The sequence below is a fragment of the Chinchilla lanigera genome, unplaced genomic scaffold (assembly GCF_000276665.1).
Source record: "Chinchilla lanigera isolate Chin_1 unplaced genomic scaffold, ChiLan1.0 scaffold00048, whole genome shotgun sequence".
In the NCBI taxonomy this organism is placed as follows: Eukaryota; Metazoa; Chordata; class Mammalia; order Rodentia; family Chinchillidae; genus Chinchilla; species Chinchilla lanigera.
The window spans coordinates 11,888,905-11,910,074 of NW_004955449.1; the positions used below are offsets into that span (position 1 = coordinate 11,888,905).

A 21,170-nucleotide genomic window follows, 5' to 3' on the forward strand; every position below is an offset into this window, starting at 1 on the left:
TCTTTTTTTTTTTTTTTTTTGGTTTTTCTCCGGTACCGAGAACCGAACTCACGACCTTGCACTTGCCAGGCAGGCGCTTTGCCGCTGAGCTAAATCCCCAGCCCTGTAAGATACTTCTATTTTGAAACAATTGTGTTCTGCTTCAACAGGGATCCAAAGCTGACCACATGAGCACATCAGTAGTTGTTCATAAGACGGTAACAAATTCATCACTTAAAATGAAAACAATCTTGAGATTTTTACCTTGTCCAATCTTGAAATATGTTCTTTAATTCCTCTAATTTGCCTAAATAATTTCCTAGTAACTCAAAGCACGAGATCAACTAATTTCCAAAAAAAAAAGCATCATGTGAACACAAGTTTTTCATACTATGTGATAATGAGTCATATAAGCAAAAGTGTTTTAAAAGGCTGAATTAAACACAAGTAAACTTTTAAAAAATTGCGGTACTACTTAGATTATTGCATATACCAGTGCATGTTGAGAACTTCTAAATGGAATGCACCATGGAACATTTTCTAAACTTATTTAACTACAAGGTACTTCTGGAAGTAGCACCACATGAGACCAGGTTGCCACAAAATACACTTGGTAATGTACTGATGCAACTACAGGATTTAAAGCTGTAGAAGAAAAAAAAGGGAGAACTAAAGTGCCTTCTATGTTTGGGTCACCCTTAAGTAGTAGGTAATTATATTTTTAAAATTTTAGGGACTATCATTTTAGAGGAAGCTTCTGAAGATCCAAAGAATTCTCTTGTACTTTGTTTTTAATACTGTGACAGGTTCCCTCTCAGAGGAAATTCTTCCCTGCTTTTTTACTGGCATAGATGTAAATTATCCCTATCTGAGGCCATGAAATTGAGTATTCAACAGTGCTTAAGGCAGAATTTAATAAGAAAACTAAACTAAACTACACTGACAGGGAATGAAAGAGGAAGAAGAGAGAGAGAATATGAATATATATTGTAGGCTAAACACTTGCAAAGGTTTTTATTATAACTTGAAGGAATTTGCTTTCCTTTGCTATGTCTGCGTATGAAATATGAAGATTAGCATATTTAAATATAAATATAAAATATAAATGCAAATATGTAAATATAAGTATTTCTTAAATGGCTCATATGACTGAATCCTTCACTTAAGAAATAATAACTTTGAAGATAAAGATATCTTATATCTTTGAAGTATTTTTGTGAGGGCTCCTGCCCCACATCCTTTTATGCTACATGGGTATAGTCAAATAGTTTCTATCAACAGAATTTAGTACTGGAACCCTGGTAAGCTAATTCCTGGTCTCAGGGTTTTTTTTTCCCCTACTGTAACATAACTCCAACAAATCTTACAAAGATCCATTCAGTATGAAAGTCTTAAACAGAATGTAGTATATATCAAACACACTCTATTACTTACATGGGTATATTTTAAATGTGTATCTTACCTATAGTGCCCTTCCATTGGGAGTTGTACTGTGCCCTCATCTTCCATAGCTAGCATACTTTGTTCTTCCTGGAAAGACAATGTAAAGTACATTAAATGAACCTGATGAATCTCCATTTTACATAAAAGAAGAAACACAGATTAATGTTTCATTATCTCATTAACCTCAGGACCTTCCACTTTGTTTGCATTTATTAATGCTAGCACAGGGCCTTTCAATAAAGCCTCAGCTACCAAGAACATAAGTAATTAATGAGAGTCTCATAACACAAAGTAATTTAAACGCTAACAACAATCTCCTTCATGTCACTCAATGTAAAACATAGTTAATTTCCAAGCAGAATTTTTAAAAATTAATCTAAATTTCACAAGGACAAAAGTATGAGTAATATAGTCAGTTTTGTTGTTATAAAGTTGGAATTACATTCCCAGAATGCTCTAATAGGAGGAGATGAAGGATATATTCATAGCAGTGATTCTCAAACTTTGTACAAAGAATCACCTAGAGAGCTTGCCTAAAATACAGGTTGCTGGGGAAGTTCTCATTCTGCTGAGCTAGAGAGAGTATTGATATCTACATTTCTAACAAGTTTCCCGGTGATGTTGATTATGCTGGTCCAGGGACCACACTTTGAGAACTACAGCATTCTAGAGACACAGAAAAGGACAGTAAAAGATATATTTCTGTACGGGCCAAACACATTATGTCTTGATGGAGGAAGAAACATAATACTTTACTTAGGTACATCTTAGGCTTTTGTTTAATGCTTTAGACTTCTTACAATGAATTCTACTCTTCCACCAAAAGCTGGAAATGCTTTAGATATTCATGTATCACATTTTAAACTTTATCTTTGAGAAGAAGGTAATCTATGGCTCCCATAATGAAATGCCCTGGTTTAGTTTTCAAATGATGTTATCATTAAACTTGCTCCATGTACCAAAAAAGAAAGTTATAGATTATGGTTTTTATTTAATGTGTTTATTTTCCAATGCATCAGCTTACACTGCTCAAGCCTAAAGAATTATTTAGGTCATTTAAAAATATTGGAATTCTGGCTCTAACTCCAGAAATAAAATTTTAAATTTATACACATGAAAAATTAGGTGATTCTTCTCAAATAGGAACTGATGAGAAAAAATAGGGATGGCCTTGAAGGTTCATCTCCTTTCCTCTTTTAGTAGTTTAGCAGAGATAAGCTGGCCTATGCCAGTTGAACCAGCTTAACCTAAACCAGCCATCCTGAATTCATTCCATTTAGTTCTAAGCCAGCTGCTAAAGAGACATGACCTTTGGCTGTTCCTATTCTTCTTGGCAGGTGAGGCTGTTCCTGGGGCCCCCTGTGTTCAAACCTTGGCCATCCACCCGCATACTCCGTAGTCTGAATGTTCTATGGGATATTTCTTGCAATATATTTAAAGAGACAAAGTGTTTTCTAGTGCCTCTTCAGCTAACCTGTGAATATGTAATACAACATGGGGTAGGTCTCATTTCACTCTTGCAGCATTTTCCCAATCTGCTGGCCAAAGCAGTTCCCTCCCTTTGGAACTTTGGCTATGATGCATACAGAATCTGTATGCCAAGTCTATGCCGTGGAATCATGGAGAGTACAGGAAACTCAACGAGCTTTGCTACTTCTTTTCTTATATAGTCCCCACAGATGCTTATTATTTTATACTCTGTGGGGCTAATAGCATACTCCTTAGTATTTCAGAAACTAATTCTATTCTCGTTCTGTTTAAAGAAAAAAATTCTCTTCTGGTCTGTCAGATGTATTTTATTACCTGCATTTTATGCCTATTTCTGGTGTCATTTGGCAGTACTCTTAGACATAATTCAAGGTAAATACATACTACTATTAGTTTAAAATTGCCTATTTAAGCACAAAGCTGTAGCCTAAAATTAGGCATGCCTTGATACTGAGATTGGCAGAATTTATAGAATAGGATATCTACATCATCTAAGCTTGTATATACAGCCTGGAGGCCATGGGTAGAAAGTATATATCCTTTCAGGTAGAAGAGATTATTTTCTGTGTGCAAGAGATTACCTTAATGTGTACAGAGTAACATAAAACACAGTAATCCCAAAAGCTATGAAGTAAAACCAAGCTATAAGAAAAATGTAACTCTGTCCATGGCTTTCCACTGAGAACTTAAGCCTGTCATATAGTATCTTTATGGCCAGTTTAGAATAAAATGTCAAGAAGTCAGAAAGGTTTAACAAAGAGAAAAAAGGCACATGCACACACTCACACACAAGCTGAAGAGAAGAACAGTGGCATCAATGCTCAGGTTACCTGGCAGCAGAAGGTGAAACCTCACTACTCAAAGTAACAGCAAAACTTGGACCAAAGCTTTGGGAACAACTTCGTTTTTTCTTCAGATGATTTTCCACTTTTCTCTCAAATTGCTTTCAATAATTATTTTGCACTCTGGCTTGTTAGCATGTGTGGGCTTTATACTAGTCATAATTCTATCCAAACAAAAACTCATCACCTCTAAAGATAGCATTTCCAAGCCATGCTTATCTGAAGAGAAGGGTGGCAGAGCAGCCGCTGCCTTTAGAGCCAGAAGGGAGCTGGGTGGGCCCTGGAGCGGGGACGGAGGGCCGCTGTATCCCAGGCAGCACTGGGAGGGAGACTTTCCAGGAGGAGCAGTAAAACAGGCACTACTCATCACGACAGTCACAACCTGGGTTTTCTCAGTCATGTGAGCAGAGAAAGAAGAGCATAAATCTACCCAGGTATCCACCACAGAAGTATCTTAAAATGAGTTCCATTCAGCACTTCTTTTATACAGGGCCCATCAAAGATATGTTGAATTCTACAGCAGGGTACAACTAGCTGCAAGATACTAGAGGAGTGATGATCAAAATCTGTTTACTCTAGAGTATTTGAGGGCTTCATCAATTTGAGTAAGAAATATTTATACTGTGGTATAAAAGCCATCTTTTAACTAAGATAGCGCATTTTCAGCTACAAAATAAATGGCAATGAATGCTATTCCACTAAAGTTCAGGGAAAATTAAAATTTCAAAATGAATCTACTCAACGTCGCTCAAATATTTACTGAGCATGTATGATGCAGTAGGTACATAATGAATGAGAAGAATAATCCAGAAGTTATTAATTAATCCATGCAGTGATTCTGTATTAAGCACAATCTCCATGACAAGTAATCTGTTAGACACTGGGATAAAACAATGAAAAGAACGATAAGCCCTTCTCTTAAAGGACATAAAGTATCACCATGAAAAGCACAGAAACAGAGATTGTAGAAAGGAAGAAATACTTGGCAGAAGTAAATATTAGAGGGAAGCATAAAAGGCAGGAATAAATAATATATGTTTGCGTAACAGTGAGCAACGAGCCTGGCTAGAGCTAAAGGCCTGTGTTGAATTGAAGTGGAAAATAAAACTGTAGTCACTTTTTGTGTTTATGATAAATGGTGTGATATATGTCAAATTACATTATGAACATGAATTGTCCTCGAACTACCTTTATTGAAGTAGGCAACATCTATTATATATCCATTTTTCAGCAAAGCCAGTATCTTGGGTAGGAGCCCTCAAATATCTCAAAGTACACAATAGCAACAGAAGGGAGCCAATATTCACAAACAAGCTTACAGTATTAGAGAGGAAATATTCAGCAATTTTGGAATTCACATATCTTAAAAAATGGAAGGGACTTCAAAATTCAAGTTCAACTTCTTTACTTATACAAGCAGAAAACAAGCCCTTCATAATCTAGCCATTTACTTCCCTAACTACTAACAGAACAGGTACTTCAAACATTACATATGATACATTTAAATCTATAAATGTCATACTTATAAATAGTTCTTATCATTTCCAATGTTTAGGAAAACCAATTCGTAAAACTTCACTGATGAAAGCTTGAAAGGATAAATGGGGGTTAGAGATTCATATCGAATACAGACAAATAGATGAAGGAAACATATTTTTTGGCTTTTTAATTCAGTGTCTCTAAGCAAGCATAATAAATTATTATAAATAGAAATTCTGATAGAGTAACATTTTATTTAAAATGTGATTATTTCTGGAAATTCAAACTTTATGGTTCTAGGTAGCAGGAAAGTGCTTATTTTAACTCAGAATCACCTAGAGGTCTTATTAACATAGATCACTGACCCTGTCCCCTTCAGGTCTGGAGTGAGGCCCAAGATTTTTCATCTAACAAGTTTTAGATGTTGGCTAAGGCAGCAGAAGTTCTAGAACTACACTTTGGAAAACCGCTAACCAAGGAAGGAGAATATGCTTGCCCCACCCAAAGATTCAGTTATAAATGACATCTGTCTGTGCAATGATTAAGTCTCACTGCCCAAATCCACAACCAGTTCTGACTCTTAACAGTATCACATTCCTGCAACACTGTTTAATTTTACTTGTTTTCAGGTTGTTTTCGCATTTTCTTGGAGTTTTTCATGATCCTGTTTTATATAGATCTGAAGGCCGAACTTGCCCTTTTTTTGTTTTCTCTTATCTGTACATGTTAGAATGAACCTTCAGGAAATCAAAAGTATAGATATGATCGCTTCCAAAAAATTGAATTTCCAGTATTTATGTAACCTTACCCCCCCATCCCCAGAGCAAACCTTCTGCTGGAGTTTTTTGCTTTTAACAGTAGTCTTTTTGTCAAATGTGTACGATGTCCCAGAGAATATTTAAGTAGGAAGGAAGACATGTTGGTACTCTGAGCACATTTGGACATCCAGAATTTGATTCTTCAGTCTTCTCTTTACACAGCAATGTGCAAAATGTCAGGGTTCCAATATTCATTTCTACCCTGATTATAATCCTTTCTTTCTAAAAACTGAAGCATATGCATATGCATATGCATGAAGTACATGAAAATTTGGAACAGAAGCTCTGCGACCTTGGACTGGCCTGTGTAGCTATTTATTCTGCTTAACTCATTATTGAATTTTAAGGTCAAATGAATGTTTTCTCAGTGCCATAAGACCAGAAATGGGCTACTGATAGGAAAACCCTGGAGGACAAAGGCACAAGCTTGTAACTATCATCAAAAGGACGAGAGGTGAGTTCACTTTAAATTCAAGTCTCAGGGAGCTATTTCTGCTATTTATCATCTTGCCAGATCATGATCAAAGTTACTTAATTAATTTGAGCAATTCAGAAATGCAACATTTCTGGAGAACTTGTCCATTTTCCCCCTTAACGCATGATCTCCTAGAAGCTGGGACTTGGTACCGGAAGCCACAGTAAGAAGATGATAACTTTCAGGAGAGTCCATAAACTCAGGAAAATAGAACACTGAGATCTGGGCAACCACATAGGAAATCAACCAGAGATTAAGTTTCAGTGTCATCTCCTTGCATCCTCTTCCTCTCTTCACTGATCCTACTCTTACAGTATTACTTCAAATTAGGATAAAACATCTTTAAACTTCCTTATCTCTCTACAGTTTGATGCGTTATCTGTCTTTGAAAGTAGTTATAACTATATCTTAATGCTCAATCATAGATTATTTCTTTATTGTATTAATGGTTTTCTCACTTTTTGTGTACTGAGGTTCACCATATTAATCGTTTTGAGATTTTAAGGATCTTTAAACTAATCCCATGAATGCATTGAGAGGCCTTTCTCAGATTTGCATCTGGAACATTCTGCTGCAAAACTATCCCAGTGTCCTTGTATAAAGCATGAATTTTAGAAAAACCTGAATACTCAAAAGACATAAGATACATCATCATAACTCATGTATGGAAATCCTTTGTCTGCAGTGGGACCCCGTGCAAAAGTAAAAGAAACTACCAATAATACAACACGTACCCTGATTTGTAGAAAATGCTGGGCAGAAACTTAATTAGTTTTGCAGAATAATTTGGCCTCACAAAATGACACAGGAAAACCTAAGATTCCTATAACATTTACAATTTCACAAGAGGAAAGAGAAAATATCTACAGTTAGAAAAACTACTCTGTAGATAGAAAAAGGAAACACATTACTGATCATCTGCAGAAGCAAGAAAAATGGAAAAAATAATGCACAATTCTCACAAAATATTAATTTTCAATTTTATTTCTATTTACAAAGATTCTTTTATGTTTTACAACCTATAAGTTTAATCACTGTACCAAATGTATGGGCCATTTTTTTTTCATTTATGGCATATAGTTTCAATGTACCTTAAAAAATGTTATGATTAAGTAGCCTTCAAAATAGATCCACATTAACATATGAATTTTATTTTATTTTATTTTATTTTATTTTTGTTGTTGTTGCTGTTGTTCTGGGTTTTTTTTCCAGTACCGGAAATCGAACTCACGACCTTGCACTTGCCAGGCAGGCGCTGTGCCGCTGAGCTAAATTCCCAGCCCTAGCATATGAATTTTACATATGCCATAAAAATCTAAAATAAATTGTTTTAACCTATAAAACAGAATAGGATAAGTTAGTAGTCCCTGAAGATAATTAAAATACCAAAGTTTCTCAGGCAATATCGAGTCAATCGTAAATCACTTTGAAAGCAAATCATTTTTTCTCAGATATTTTGCCTATTTCAAAAAATTGATTATTCATTAGAATCTTTTGATTTCATTTTTTTTCCTAGAAAAATACTATCAATGATAACATATCTCATCTTTTCCTGTCATATATTCAACCAAAAAGTAATCATTGCCTGGCGATAGAATGTATTTTAGTATTAGCGCATTTCTGCCATCCATGAGTGAGGAGTGAGAAAAATAAGCCTTACAACTCAAGGGGTAATTAAGTATAAAATATTTGCATATTTCATGGGGAGGGAGGTGGTTCCCTCATGTAATATATTGGCTCTCGCTCTCTCTCTGTTTAAATCTTTATGACTTTAAAAATTAAACCTCCAAGTCAGTTGGTTCACCCATGGTTGTTGGTAAGCACTGTCTAATGATGAAAATTTTGCAAAAAACTGTCACTTTGTTTTTAACCCCTCCTTCACTACAACATAGTGGCTTTACTCTGACTGACTTACCTCTTTTTCAGCATCTTCTAGTTTCTTTTTCTTACTTTCAGGCATTAAATCATCCAGCCAGCTGAGCTCCCGTTTGGTGAATAAGAAGTCCATCAACTTTCTTACAAATACCAGTGCTAACACCTACAGAGAACAATAAAATAAGTTTCAAGTGGAAAATCTAAATATGAGAGACATATGTAATGTCTGGAAGAAATGAGTTAGTCTTGACTAGGACTAACATTGCAGTAACATTTGAAATATTTGTATATGAAGTATTGTCTGATCTCTTTTCCTTTCTAACCACATAGTCAAAAGAATGGCTAAGATTTTACTCATTGTTGGAGTTAAGCTACATTAAAATAAAATATATTTGATTTTGTTTCCTTAAATACATGAAGTACATAGTTTGTATTATAGTAAATGACCATGAGAACATTCTCTTCTATGCTGATTAATTTAAAAATTACTTAAGGTTACTCAAACTCACTGTAGTTTTTCCAAGGTATTTGAAATTTGCCTGAAACATTTAAATTTTATTTCTTAAAATTCCCATAACTTTTCAAGTAGCTCCGATAGTATATCTGTAATATTAAATTCTAAAATTTTGTATTTTTTATCTAGCTTCAATTAACACAAACTACTACAAGTGTTCAAAATGACAGACAAAATAAATCAGTGAAATCCATGATGTTCTCAAATCCTGCCTTAGTAAATAGTTTTAAAGACAAAGTTTATACTAGGATTTCCAATAACTGCTCAAAATGTTTCAGTTGTTCCAATTTTAGTTCACATATTTCCAAAGAGATTTGAAAATCAGAGGTAGAGAAAAAGAGTTGGCAGAAGTTTCATACCATCATAGGAAACACAATAGCAGCTCTTGAAACTTTTATTATCCACAAAAGGCCAAGGCAACTCATCTGAATTACTGTGAAGAGATGGACTTTTCGGAGTGGTACATGCCTCAGATATATGAAATCTGGTTGATGTTTTGCAGGCATCCAGAAGAGCTTTATTCTATCAAATAACTAAAAGATTAAACAGACTAAATTACACCAAAGAATAAAACAACAATAAGAGTAAAACAAGTACTTATTTAATCAGGTCTAAAATTTTAGATTTACACTGATCTGATAATCAGGTACCACTCATACTGAAATGCTACATTTCAGTTTAATAATTTCCTATGTTTTCTTGAATTTGGAGGCAGGTTGTAGTTCAGAAAGAACTTATGCTAAATGCTGGACAGTGGACCCCTAAGAGGCAAAATACCATCCTCTTTTTCATCATTACATCATAACCCTTTCCTTTTACCCCACAAATATTGTGCTTCCTGGAATCCCATGCTCTGCCCTCTTCTCTCCTGGAATGGTTCAACTTCCCCCAGTTTCCACCCTCACATACTTGCTAGTAACTCCTACACTTGCTTCTCTCCCTCACTCTCTCCCAGAGCTCTGTATCCTACACAGCTGCTGTGCAGAATGCCTTGAACTCTTTATCTGAACTCTGATGTCTTGACTATGCCACTTTAATCCCCAACAAAGGTTTTGATGTTGCCTTTACAAACACAAACGTCTTTTTGTTTGTTTGTTCATTTTGTTTTTTGTTTTTGAGACAAGGTCTCACTTTGTTATTCAGGCTGATCTTGAACTCACTATAGAGCCCAGGCTGGCCTCAAACTCATAGCAATCCTCCTGCCTCAGCCTCCCAAGTGCTGGGATTATGCCACCACTCCTGAATTATGAGCAAAAACACCTTAACCATAAAGATTTATATAACCAATACAAACTTTAGTTAATAAAGTGTTTTTCAAAGAGACTTGGTTAATTCAGTTTAACTTCTTGATTAATTTCTTGTGTTGCACTCTCAAACCATTTGTATGTTTTCAAACATATTTTATTGATGTTATTTCAATTTTGCCATAAAGATAGTACAATTGCTTTGTAACCATATAATTCTATTTTAACTTTGACTTTGACTTTTTTTTAAATAAAGTGAACCAAAATATTCTCAATTTAAATTTTATAAATTAAATTTTCACAGGAAGGTTAAATTTTCAATCACAGTTTACTTAGTGACAAATTGTAGTGTATATTAGTTTTATCTCATGTGACTCATTTTGTTTAATTTTTCTCAGGCCAATTTTTGCAGTTTTCAATGTTTCCAGTGAGGGGTGATTAAGTAGATTCAATCACTGGTTACAGTCATTCAAGTCATTGTTCTATTCTGTGCCATTTCTCCACACTGTGTTACTCTACAAAAAAGGAATAGTAAATTATTAGTATTTCTTAACTTATAGGAAAGCTGTACATAATTTTGATCAAATATTTTTAAATTAATATGCACAGGGACAATGGTACAGAATAAAAAAGATGATCAAAACATTCTGTTTTACCCAAGCCTACTTGTACATATACCAAGAACACCCCAAGTGACTTATACCTATCTTTCTTTCTGTATTCTCTGGCTTATGACATGGCATTACCTTTCTTCCCTCAGTTGTTTAGCCAGAATCAGGTACACTAGTTCAGGCACTGTACAGTCCCTTCCTCATACGCATTCATACCTTCCACAAACATTTATTGAAACCTAGTGTGCAGAGTACTCAATGATGAGCTCACCTCAGCTCACCTCCCTCTCCATGCTATCCATGTACACATCATTAGGTCTTTTTATCTATATTGCCTAAATACTGTATCTCTCTAAATTAGAAGTCATAAAACTTGGTGCATGGTAGAGGAAGGAACAGGAAAGAAATAAAATAAAATCCTTTGGCTTACAACTGAATATTTCCATTTCTACAGAACAAATTTTCCCCAGCTACCATTTCTCCATTTAGGAAGCTATGTTATTGCATAAGCATACTTCAGTGTGTGGGTGCTTCGATTGTTATTGTTTAAATGGCACATTTGCTCTACTTTGGATTCCTAAAGTGTTGGAATGAATATAGATGTGGTTATATATCTGAATACAGAAACAGCATTCACGAGAACATTGTGATCTGTTTTCTCTGCCATGTTTCACAGTGAGAAGCCTACATAGTAAGTTTCGTAATGTTGCCAAACAGTCAGGTAATCTATAGATTCCTCCAATTTACAGGGCATGAAAGTAACATGGTCTTTGAGCCATAGATATTCATTTACCTATTTAATTATCATTAATTAGTAATAATAGTCATGACAAATACATACTGAGTTTTACATTTGGCTTTTATGATGCCTCAATATTACTGTTCTATTGCCACACCCATTTAGCCACAGTTCCCAATAGGAATTTCAACTTCTGAGCTTAGGGTTTTCTCAGATTTTCACTAATCTGCTTCTCAGTGTGAGACCCTGTTTGTTTAACATGTGCCTGTGCTTACTTCTCCATTTGTGTTATTTAAAACTCATTATATTTAACTTGTGGGCTTTTGGTAATATTTTCTTCGATTTCCATCTGCAAAAGTCAAATTCCAAACAATTCCAAAGTTTGACATGCTTATTTAAGTCTAAACCACATGAGTATAAAATCATGTGAATGGAATTGGGGAAAATCTGTTGAAACTTATCAAAATGATTGTTTCTTTGTTTCTTAAACTTCTGCTGCCGTATTTATGTGAGCCTGGGGCCTAATAATAAATGCTCTTCACTTACAGATGAAATTAGTACTCATGGAACTTTTGCCAAAGGCAAAAAACAAAACAAAAAACCCTTCAGTAAAACAAATAAATAAAACTTCTACAGTAATTCTCCCTGTAGGCCTTACCAAACCAATTCTATCAAAATATACTTTTCACACATGAATTTTTAAGGGAGTAAGTAAAATCTTATTTGAGTAAAATTTGAATTCATAAAACTTCTCAACCACCCCATGCTCCCAAACTAACTTTACTCAGTGTTGAGATGAACAAAGCAGACTCGTGTCTATCCACTGAGGGGTCAGTGATCTCACAATGACTGTGTGTAAAGTTTTGCCTCAGTTCTGATACCCAGCGCTGTCTGATCTCCCAAATTCAAACACCAGTAGGTGGTTCACTTAGGAACAGAGACACTGTGCTGCCTTTTTTTCAGTCAAGTGACTATTCTCCTATATGTTTTGAATAGCAATGAGACTAGCTAGAGCATAGAAAAAGCTGTTATTTAGATTCTCCTTTTAGTTGACAAAAAATTATGCAATAAAAATCCTCAAACTTAGTCTCTTTCCAGAAAATTAAAGTGTTTGGCTAAATAATACTAAGTTATGAAATAAGATTAGTCAAAGACAAATTTAAATAGAAATCTCTATCAGCTTTCTGGGGCTGCAATAATCAATTGCCACAACTTCTTTCTTAATGACCAAAAAATGCCCTAGAAAACTTCTTTCCCTTCTCCAGGCCCTGGTGCTTCCGACATCCTTGGCTTGGGGGACCAAAACTATGATCTTTTTCTCCATCCACACATGGCCCTCTTCCTTACATCTCAGGGTGTTTCTTCTCTGTTTCAAAGGACCCAAGTTATTAGATTTATGGCCTACTCAACTGAGGTCTTTGAAGGTACAACTAGATGTCTAATTCTAATTCAAAGATCCACTTTCCAACTAAGGACATATTCAGAGATTCCAGGAGGACATGAATTTTGAGGGAACATTCACTATTGCCCAGGGTAGCACTGTAAAAGAAATAATCAGGAAGAATTTGCCAATAGCCTCTGCTATGACTCAAAACACATGTGGAAGTTTGAAAATACATCTGCAAATTATGTGACACTCTTCTATTTAAGAAATGAAGTCTAATTTCCCTCCCTTTTGCACATGTTGAATTTAATGACTCATTTCTAACAAAAAGTAGACGGTGGCCACCTGCAATTCTGGAGAGTAAATAAAAAGGACCTCCCCCCATAGTTTCTATGTTGTAAGCACATAGAAGTATCCCATGGAGACCCCTTGAGGCCAAAAAAAATTGAAGCCTCATGTCAATACCATAGAGAGACTGTGCCTCTTGCTAATAAGCTATCTTAGATCGCCCAGCCTTCAGATAACTGTGACCCTCACGGCAGCTAAGCAAGACCTCTTACACCAGTGGTACCCAGCTAATCTGTTCCCAAATTCATACCCCCAGAAACATTGAGATAATAGAAGTTTGTTGTTTTATGGTGCGAATCACCTGGTAACGTTTTTAGGGAGCAATAAAAATCTAATGCTATATCTAAGAAATTTACCTGAATTCCTTTTAGAGATGAGGCACCCATGTAAAGAAACACTCCATAGAGCACTGGCATAGGAATAAACTGTCAAAGAATAATTAAAGAAAAGGCACACATTATTTTCCAGTATGTGGTCATGCTATTTTGCACTTACTGAAGAACAAACTTGGGGAAAAATTATTTTAGAAGCAGTATAGTACAGAACCAGAATACATGAGTTCAAATTCTACCTCTAGTATTTGTTAGCTTTGTAACTTTAGGTAAGTTACTTAAGCTCTTTGTGCCTTAGTGTCTTAATATCTAAAAAGATATGAAAATGATAAAGTTGTTATAAGTATTTGTTAAGTCAAAACCTGTTTTTCTGAAACCACATAATACATAATAAACAGTAATACTGACTATTACTATGCTACAATAATTTTGTGGGGAACAGGTTCTCACTATGTAGTTCAGGCTGGCCTTGAATTCACTACATGCACAGGCTGGCCTCAAACTCACAAGACCCTCCTGCCTCAGCCTCCCAAGTGCTGGGACGACAGGTATGTGCCACCACACCCGGCAGTGTGACAGATACTATCACTATGCCACTTTAAAGACAATTTACTTTTTATTTCACAATAACACAACATTTGGTTTAAAGATGAGGAATGAAGCTTGTATTAAAATTCGGTCCTGTCCTGAATTATGTCAGATATTTGAAAACATGTGGATTGTTGAACTTGTCTTTTTTAAACATCTCACCATCATTCTATGTTAATAATTACTTATATGGCACACAAATGAATTCCTAAAAGCATAATTGTTTCAGTGATTAAATATAAATAGTTATATAAATTATTAATCATGCAAATAAAAATTCAAATTATAAGCAATTAAAAGTATTTAAAATATAATTAACACACCTTGGAAATATCTGCCAAAATTACATGATAAAATAATCACTCTTTAGTATTCTTCAAAATGGATTCAAGTACTTTAAGTATGAAAAAGTAAGTGTATGAAATGATGATGTAAGTGAAAAAGTTTTACAGAGCATTTAAAATATAAAAATATATACAGAGCATATGAAACAGATCATTTAAATATAAAATATGTCTATATCTCTACCAGGGAACACTAATTGCTAATGTATCTGTCCATTAAGAAGAAAATAAAAACTTTAATTTTGTGTAAGTCCACAAGTGACTTCAGGTCACATGTCGGTTTGCAATCAATAAATGATTTCCATAACTTGATCATCATTTCAAAACTATTGCAACAAATTAGACATCAAATTTTATTTTGCCAGTGTAAACTTTTAGGTATATTCTAACAAAAGAACATATTTCTCTGCCCCCTCAGGTTAAGCGTAATTACATAAACATGCTAAAGAAATCCATCACTTTCATCACATGCTATACTATACTTGCAAATTTATGTCTGAAATGCAATTGAAAATTTTAAGTAGATATAGTCTGCCCTCTCTCAAACTCACAAGTGCAGATCTCATTACCTTCAGAATACTAGTCATAAAGACCGATGAACCCATAAGAATAAAAATCATAAGCCCAGTAACCCTTTGTTCCCGAATGCCAAGAAATTTGGGCTGTTCTCCCGGAGCTGAGCATTCCGATTCCAGTTTCAGGCTGTTGACATGGGTGATGGAGAGGACCGTGGCAGCCACAAACCACGGCAGGCCCATGATGGAGCACACGCCGAGCATGACAGCCACCATTAGCAGGTCCAGGTGGTACCCACAACCTTTCTGTTAAAAAACGAAAGAAAGAAAAGGAACTGTGTCAGCAGCAGGACTAAGGATGGCCTAATTGTGAACGGCATCCACTTCCTGACAATGCTCAAAAGGCCCTTCGAAGCAGAGCTCCTGGAGATAAACTTCAACACTCAGGTTCCAGTTGCCCTTTTTTCTCTCAATGGGTTACTTTTTATTAGGAAAAACTAATATAGAGCCTAAGCACCCTTATTTATATTCATTTTTATCTGTACATAGGGTGATCTTGTTCTTATTTATTTCCCTTTCAGCACTAGAATAATTCAGCTTCTCCTTAAAATGATAATTTTTGCATTGTATATCTTCTCTATAATTGTACTCCAGGATCACTAATTTCGTCTGTAATTTCTACCCCAATATCACTAACATCCAGATGCGGCAAGCTGAAGTGCTTTCTTAGAGCAGGCAGAAAATTGCGAGGGAAAACTGATGCAATTTGGGTACACGCGTCTGCTCTCTACATAGGGTGATTAGTGACGTCTCGGGGACAGAGCTCAAAGATGGGATGAAACACTACCTCCCTTTCCCAACATCCCCTGTAGGGATTAATGGTGTAAAATTTCAAAAGCAGCAAAAGCTTTGGCTTATTTTATGTTTCAATTCCTATTTTTAACTTTAAAAATACCAGTTCATAAGAAGCAGTATAATAAAGTGGCTAAGAGTATAGATTCGGGACACAGACTGCTGTGATCAAATACTGGCCCAACAGTTACCTTGAACAAATCACTTCACCCTCCTTGGCTTCTTTTTTTTAATCTGAAAAATGGTGAGGATAAGACTAGAAGGCATGTTACTGGTATGCTGTGGAGATTAAATTGCTTAATTTTGCCAATCATTTAGGGTAACATCTGCTATATAACAAGCACCCAGCAAATATTAGGTATTATTACATTCTAGTGCTTGAACAATGCATTTTTCTTTAGTTCTTATTTTGTTTCAAGGCTCTTCAGTAAAACAATATGTTTCTGAATTATCATATAATTATCATATAATTTCTCAATCTTGCCCACAGTTTTTAGACAATCATTAACACAATAAACAATCAAAAAAGTTATAGATTGACTTTTTATAAAAGAAATACATATCATTGAAACACAGACAAATTGAATAATAATAATTCTAAAATAAATGTAGCAGCTACACTTGGTATGATCCTGGGCATAAATGGCCAGGTCTTTAGTAAGAATAGTTTTCTTCTTTTTAGAGGCAGTTTTATCAAACTGTGTGCATTTTGTAGTTATTACAAAAGCTGAAGTATAAATTGTTTGGACATTCATTACCACCTGTCGTGGTAGTGTTTTCTTTGTGTTCGTTAATTGTTTTCTTATTAAGAAAAAGATGGTTAAAGTCACTTGTACTTCCTTTATCTTCTGTTACTCCTGCTAAAAGTACAAGTGATGACAGGAGGAACATAGGAAATATGGAGCTAATGACATTTTCCTCCTGTCATCACCAAGTCAGTCACACTTCCCTTGGGTCAGTTTGCTTGTGGCAACGCTACACTTCACTAAAATGTCAAGACCCAACATCTCCAATGAGTGTGACACTGGAAACTTCTTTGCAAATATCTCAGGATTTCCATTGATAGGAGCTGGGGAATGGGAAGAGAATCATCCTGTGTATGCAAAACCAAAAAGCCGTAGGAAGAAGATTTGCCAGAGCCATAACAAGGTCCCCTGGCCCTTTTACAAACATTGTGAAAGATGTGGTTCCATAGCACAGATTTGATCCTTTTAAAGGGCAATATCCTAAGTAATTACAGCAGTGCTTTGTCCTAAGGATTCTGTAATGAGAAAGTTCTGAAAGAGTGAAGGGCAGAATTACTCCGACCCCTGGCTCCAAGGGAGTGGAAAGCCAACATCCCCAGACACCTCTGTGGAGCTTCGTACCGCTGAGCGGGCACAGAAATTGTAAGAGGCTGCAGTCATGAAATGTACATGAGAAGACGACAGAGGACACAGCTTGTGGGTAGAGCTTGTGTTTAAAGCATAAGCTGAACTTTCTCAGGCTCTATGTTCCCTGCAATTTATAATGCAATATGAAGAAAGTTTTCTTCATGATAGTGATTTCCTGTAGCTTTTGCTGGGTGTTTTCTAAATATAATGCAATAGGATTTCAGAAGTGGACAAAATAATCTTTCAGACAGGATTATTTCCTTCTAAAATTTAGAAAGAAGGCTTTGTTATGTACAAACATCATAAAATAACTTCCCTCTGATTACACTGTACAACAATAATGCAAACCAAAGCAAATAAGGTAGTTTTGGCACTTTCACTAATTAATCAGCATCCTTCTTCTCGTCTTTCATTTAAAATGCCTTTAAAAACTTGGTCCTTGTAACCAAATTATTAACTGATAGGCATGCCAGCCAAAGGGAAGTATCCTTTTGTCAGAGAAAGAACTCTGCACCTTCTAACATATTTCTGTGGATTTTTTTCTCAAATAAAGACAGAAATGGAGTTTTTATTCTCACAATCATCTATGAATCACGGGAAATGGACATATGGGAGGAAAAGGGAGCATAGCAACAGGTGATGCTACACCAGACCCCACTAAAACCAACATGCAGCAAGACAAGAGGCCAGCCAAAAGGACCATCTGATACCCAGATGCCACTGCTGAAAAAATTCATTTCAAAGCTTGGCAGCAATTTCCTGCATCTGTCAAGTTAACCACATAAAAGACTATAGATTGACATGAAGAACCAGGCTGACAAAGAGGGCAAAAAAGAACATATCAAATGCCATAATCATCAAGAGAATGCGGTGCCAAACGAATGTTGCAAATGCATTCATTTACTCAAGTGATCCAGGATTGTATTGCTGTTTATTAAAACTGATGTCAAAAGAAGCTTGAACTGTCTATAGAAACATGTAGAAAAGCCCATAGCTGCATCTTAACAGAAACTTTCTGTTCTGCAAGATAATGTCTCTCTTTTCACTTATAGAGAATGCTTTTTTTAAAGCTGTTATATTTAATGCTTTTAAAAGGGACTCAGTTAACCTGTCTATCCCACTTCTCTAAGGAAGAAACAAACAAACAAATGCTAGAGACAGTATGATTTATATGTATATCTGTAGATAACATATATGGTACTTTTCATTCTCAGATTTTTACAATTGCAGTTTATTTTACTCTTGAATGAATTTTAAAATATGTTATACTATCCACTCATTATAATGGATTATAATGAGTTTGAAGTTTCATTAATTTTGTGCTCCTTCACTCTCAGATTATAGTGAGGTCTTTAGCAGGGGAGTTGGGTTTTAGCTCTTCCCCTGTAACAGTTTTATTGTGTGTGTAATCACATTTTTATTGGACTAAGAAACATCATGTAAAACACAATAACTACTTATTCTGATAACACAGGTGAAGAAAAACTCAAAAGATCTAAAATATGCCTCTGAGAGATACGAGGTGAAATGTACACTCGAGGTGACTCAGACATACAATGTAAACTTAGGTACATGATGGAGAGTCTACAAGGTGCCTTGTACAGAAACTACAAAATATGATTCACCAAACAAATTCAGGGAATGTTCCAACCAAGGTAAAAATGGATTTTAAGTGAAAAAACAAAATTAGTACTAAATTAATTAGTACTAATCAAGCTAAAACTTAATTAACTTGTGGTCTGAAAGTATACTCAAGAAACATCTTTTCATGAAAATGTGGTTCAAGCCAAAGCCAGAAGGCTTAGCAAACATTTCAGGGAAGCCACAGGTGGGGAGAATGGCCAATGGGACAAGCTGTTCTTCTGAGCAAGTATTGTTCTGAGAAGCTGATGTTTTTGCTGTTAACAGGAAATTCAACAGTAACAGGCCACATTATAGTGAAGTTTACAGGAGACAAGGGCCATAGGCCAAAAGTAGGTGCTCAGCAAAGATAAATTATGTCTCCACTGAAACCAACTTGCTTTGAAAATATCCTTTTAAGGAAGAAAATTGAAATTCAGACTCAAGAGTGACCAAAACCAGACTGAATCCTCTACCTTTGGCAATACAGCAGAGCTGATGATGAAACCAGATTTGCTCTATCGTTCACTAAATCTTGGATGTTAGGTTATGAAAATATGAATCATTTGACTATATAATTCATAATTTGTACAATATAAGAAGGTTTAATAATGTACCCTTGGGTTTGTTCAGTGGTACAAATATTAAATGATTCAGTTTTGCATTTAATTCTATAAATGCAAGAATTTGAGAGGACCATTTAAGAACACTTCACTATATTTCACTTATTGTGTATTATATATAAAAAGGAAACTAGTATACTAATTTGTAGCTTTGAAATGGATGTGAATGTCAAGGTCCTAGTGTCCCTTATGAAGAAAAGAAATTGAGAGGTTGAGGCACAAGAATGATCAAAAAGATATCATCCCCCAGAAATCATCACTTACTTTCAGCTTGTTTTAATATGATTCCATTAATACTTAGAAAAAATACTGCCTGCACCAATTTAACTGACAGGTGATGCACAGGTTTTCTCAGCAAAATCAGAGAGATTTCTGCCTTATTACAAAGGCTAAAATAAGCTTATGTTGCAAAGTCAACAATGACTATATGGCTTACTTCCTGAAGTACTGGTCTTCTAGTTCATTTTAAAATGTGTTATACAAGCAGAATCATACAGCAGAAGTGTGCCAGACCCATAAAATGTGTTGTACAATGAAATATATAGTCATTACAATGATATGTAGTATAAATATATATTCAAACGTAGCATGAATATACACACTTAGGGCTTGGGGTGTAGCTCAGTGGTACAGCATGGTCAAAGGATGTGAAAGGCCCTAGTTTTGATTTCCAGCATCCAAAAAGTAAATAAACAAATAAAATAAAGTAAAATATACTTAGGTACACAGAAAGTGCAAACAGTGTTATCTATAAGTGATGAAATTTTAGTGTTTTTCACTTCTGTCCTTTAACATTTTGTATTATCTGATATTTAAATTAGAATTATATTTTGCTTTAGAATCAGAAAAATACAAATGTCAGTTTAAAAAAATAAACAAATATCTAGCATAAAATATTTCCTATATCTTAGAAAGTAGCAAGGTAATGATATTTAACATAATGTGCTTAAACTTGTGTAACATTAATAATAAAGTTGTGGTGATATTTACTTTGGTAGTATCTTGATATTATAAAAGTGATTATTTTTGAAGCTTGATTAAATAGCAAAGCTATTAGCTCAGAAATCTGAATTCCTTATTTAAGAAATAATTCTATAAATATCTCAAATTTTCCAATTTTGAGTGGCATAATTCTGTGGTATTTTTGTAGCTAACATATAAACTTAAGAGATCAAACAAAAATATTTTACTTCTTTTCTTTTGAATGTCTCTTACTTCTTTCTCTTGACTAAATACTCTGGCCAACACTATACTGAATAAAGCAGTGTGAGTAGACACACTTGTTTTGTTCCTGATCTTACAAGAACTGCTTCTAGTTTTACCCTGTTCAGTACTTTGCTGTCAGTTTGTCATATTTACATTCTATAATATCCTGATATATGATCTTGCTATACCTAATTTGTTCAGAGCTAATTTTTACCATGAAGGAATGTTAAATTTTATCAAATGACTTTTTCTATAGCTATTACAATTAATAGATGTTAATAATGAAATTTTAAAAATTAAAAATATTTTTGCCAGTTGATTTCACATTGACAGTTAGAAATGGGCCATGGTATCCACACCACAGTAAAGAGCAAAACTTATAAATTAGGGTCTCAGTCTCTTTTGCATAGAAGACTGGATGCTACCCTGATTTTTGAACTAGAAGAACACATCTCTGGTCTAATGTTTAAGACTTTGT

The 21,170-nt window shown here is 34.9% G+C and overlaps 1 protein-coding gene across 3 annotated transcripts in view; it reads right to left on the reverse strand.

Moving 5' to 3' along the window:
• Slc4a10 (solute carrier family 4, sodium bicarbonate transporter, member 10) overlaps positions 1–21,170 on the reverse strand; it is a 280,912-nt gene that overhangs the window by 9,835 nt on the left and 249,907 nt on the right. For all 3 annotated transcript variants that reach the window (XM_005393324.2, XM_005393329.2, XM_005393323.2), the window contains 5 exons: positions 15,073–15,324; positions 13,596–13,664; positions 9,273–9,446; positions 8,440–8,562; positions 1,442–1,509 (listed from right to left, as the gene is read on the reverse strand). In XM_005393324.2, coding sequence (XP_005393381.1) covers positions 1,442–1,509; positions 8,440–8,562; positions 9,273–9,446; positions 13,596–13,664; positions 15,073–15,324 — 686 coding nt within the window. The remainder of the gene's footprint in view (positions 1–1,441; positions 1,510–8,439; positions 8,563–9,272; positions 9,447–13,595; positions 13,665–15,072; positions 15,325–21,170) is intronic.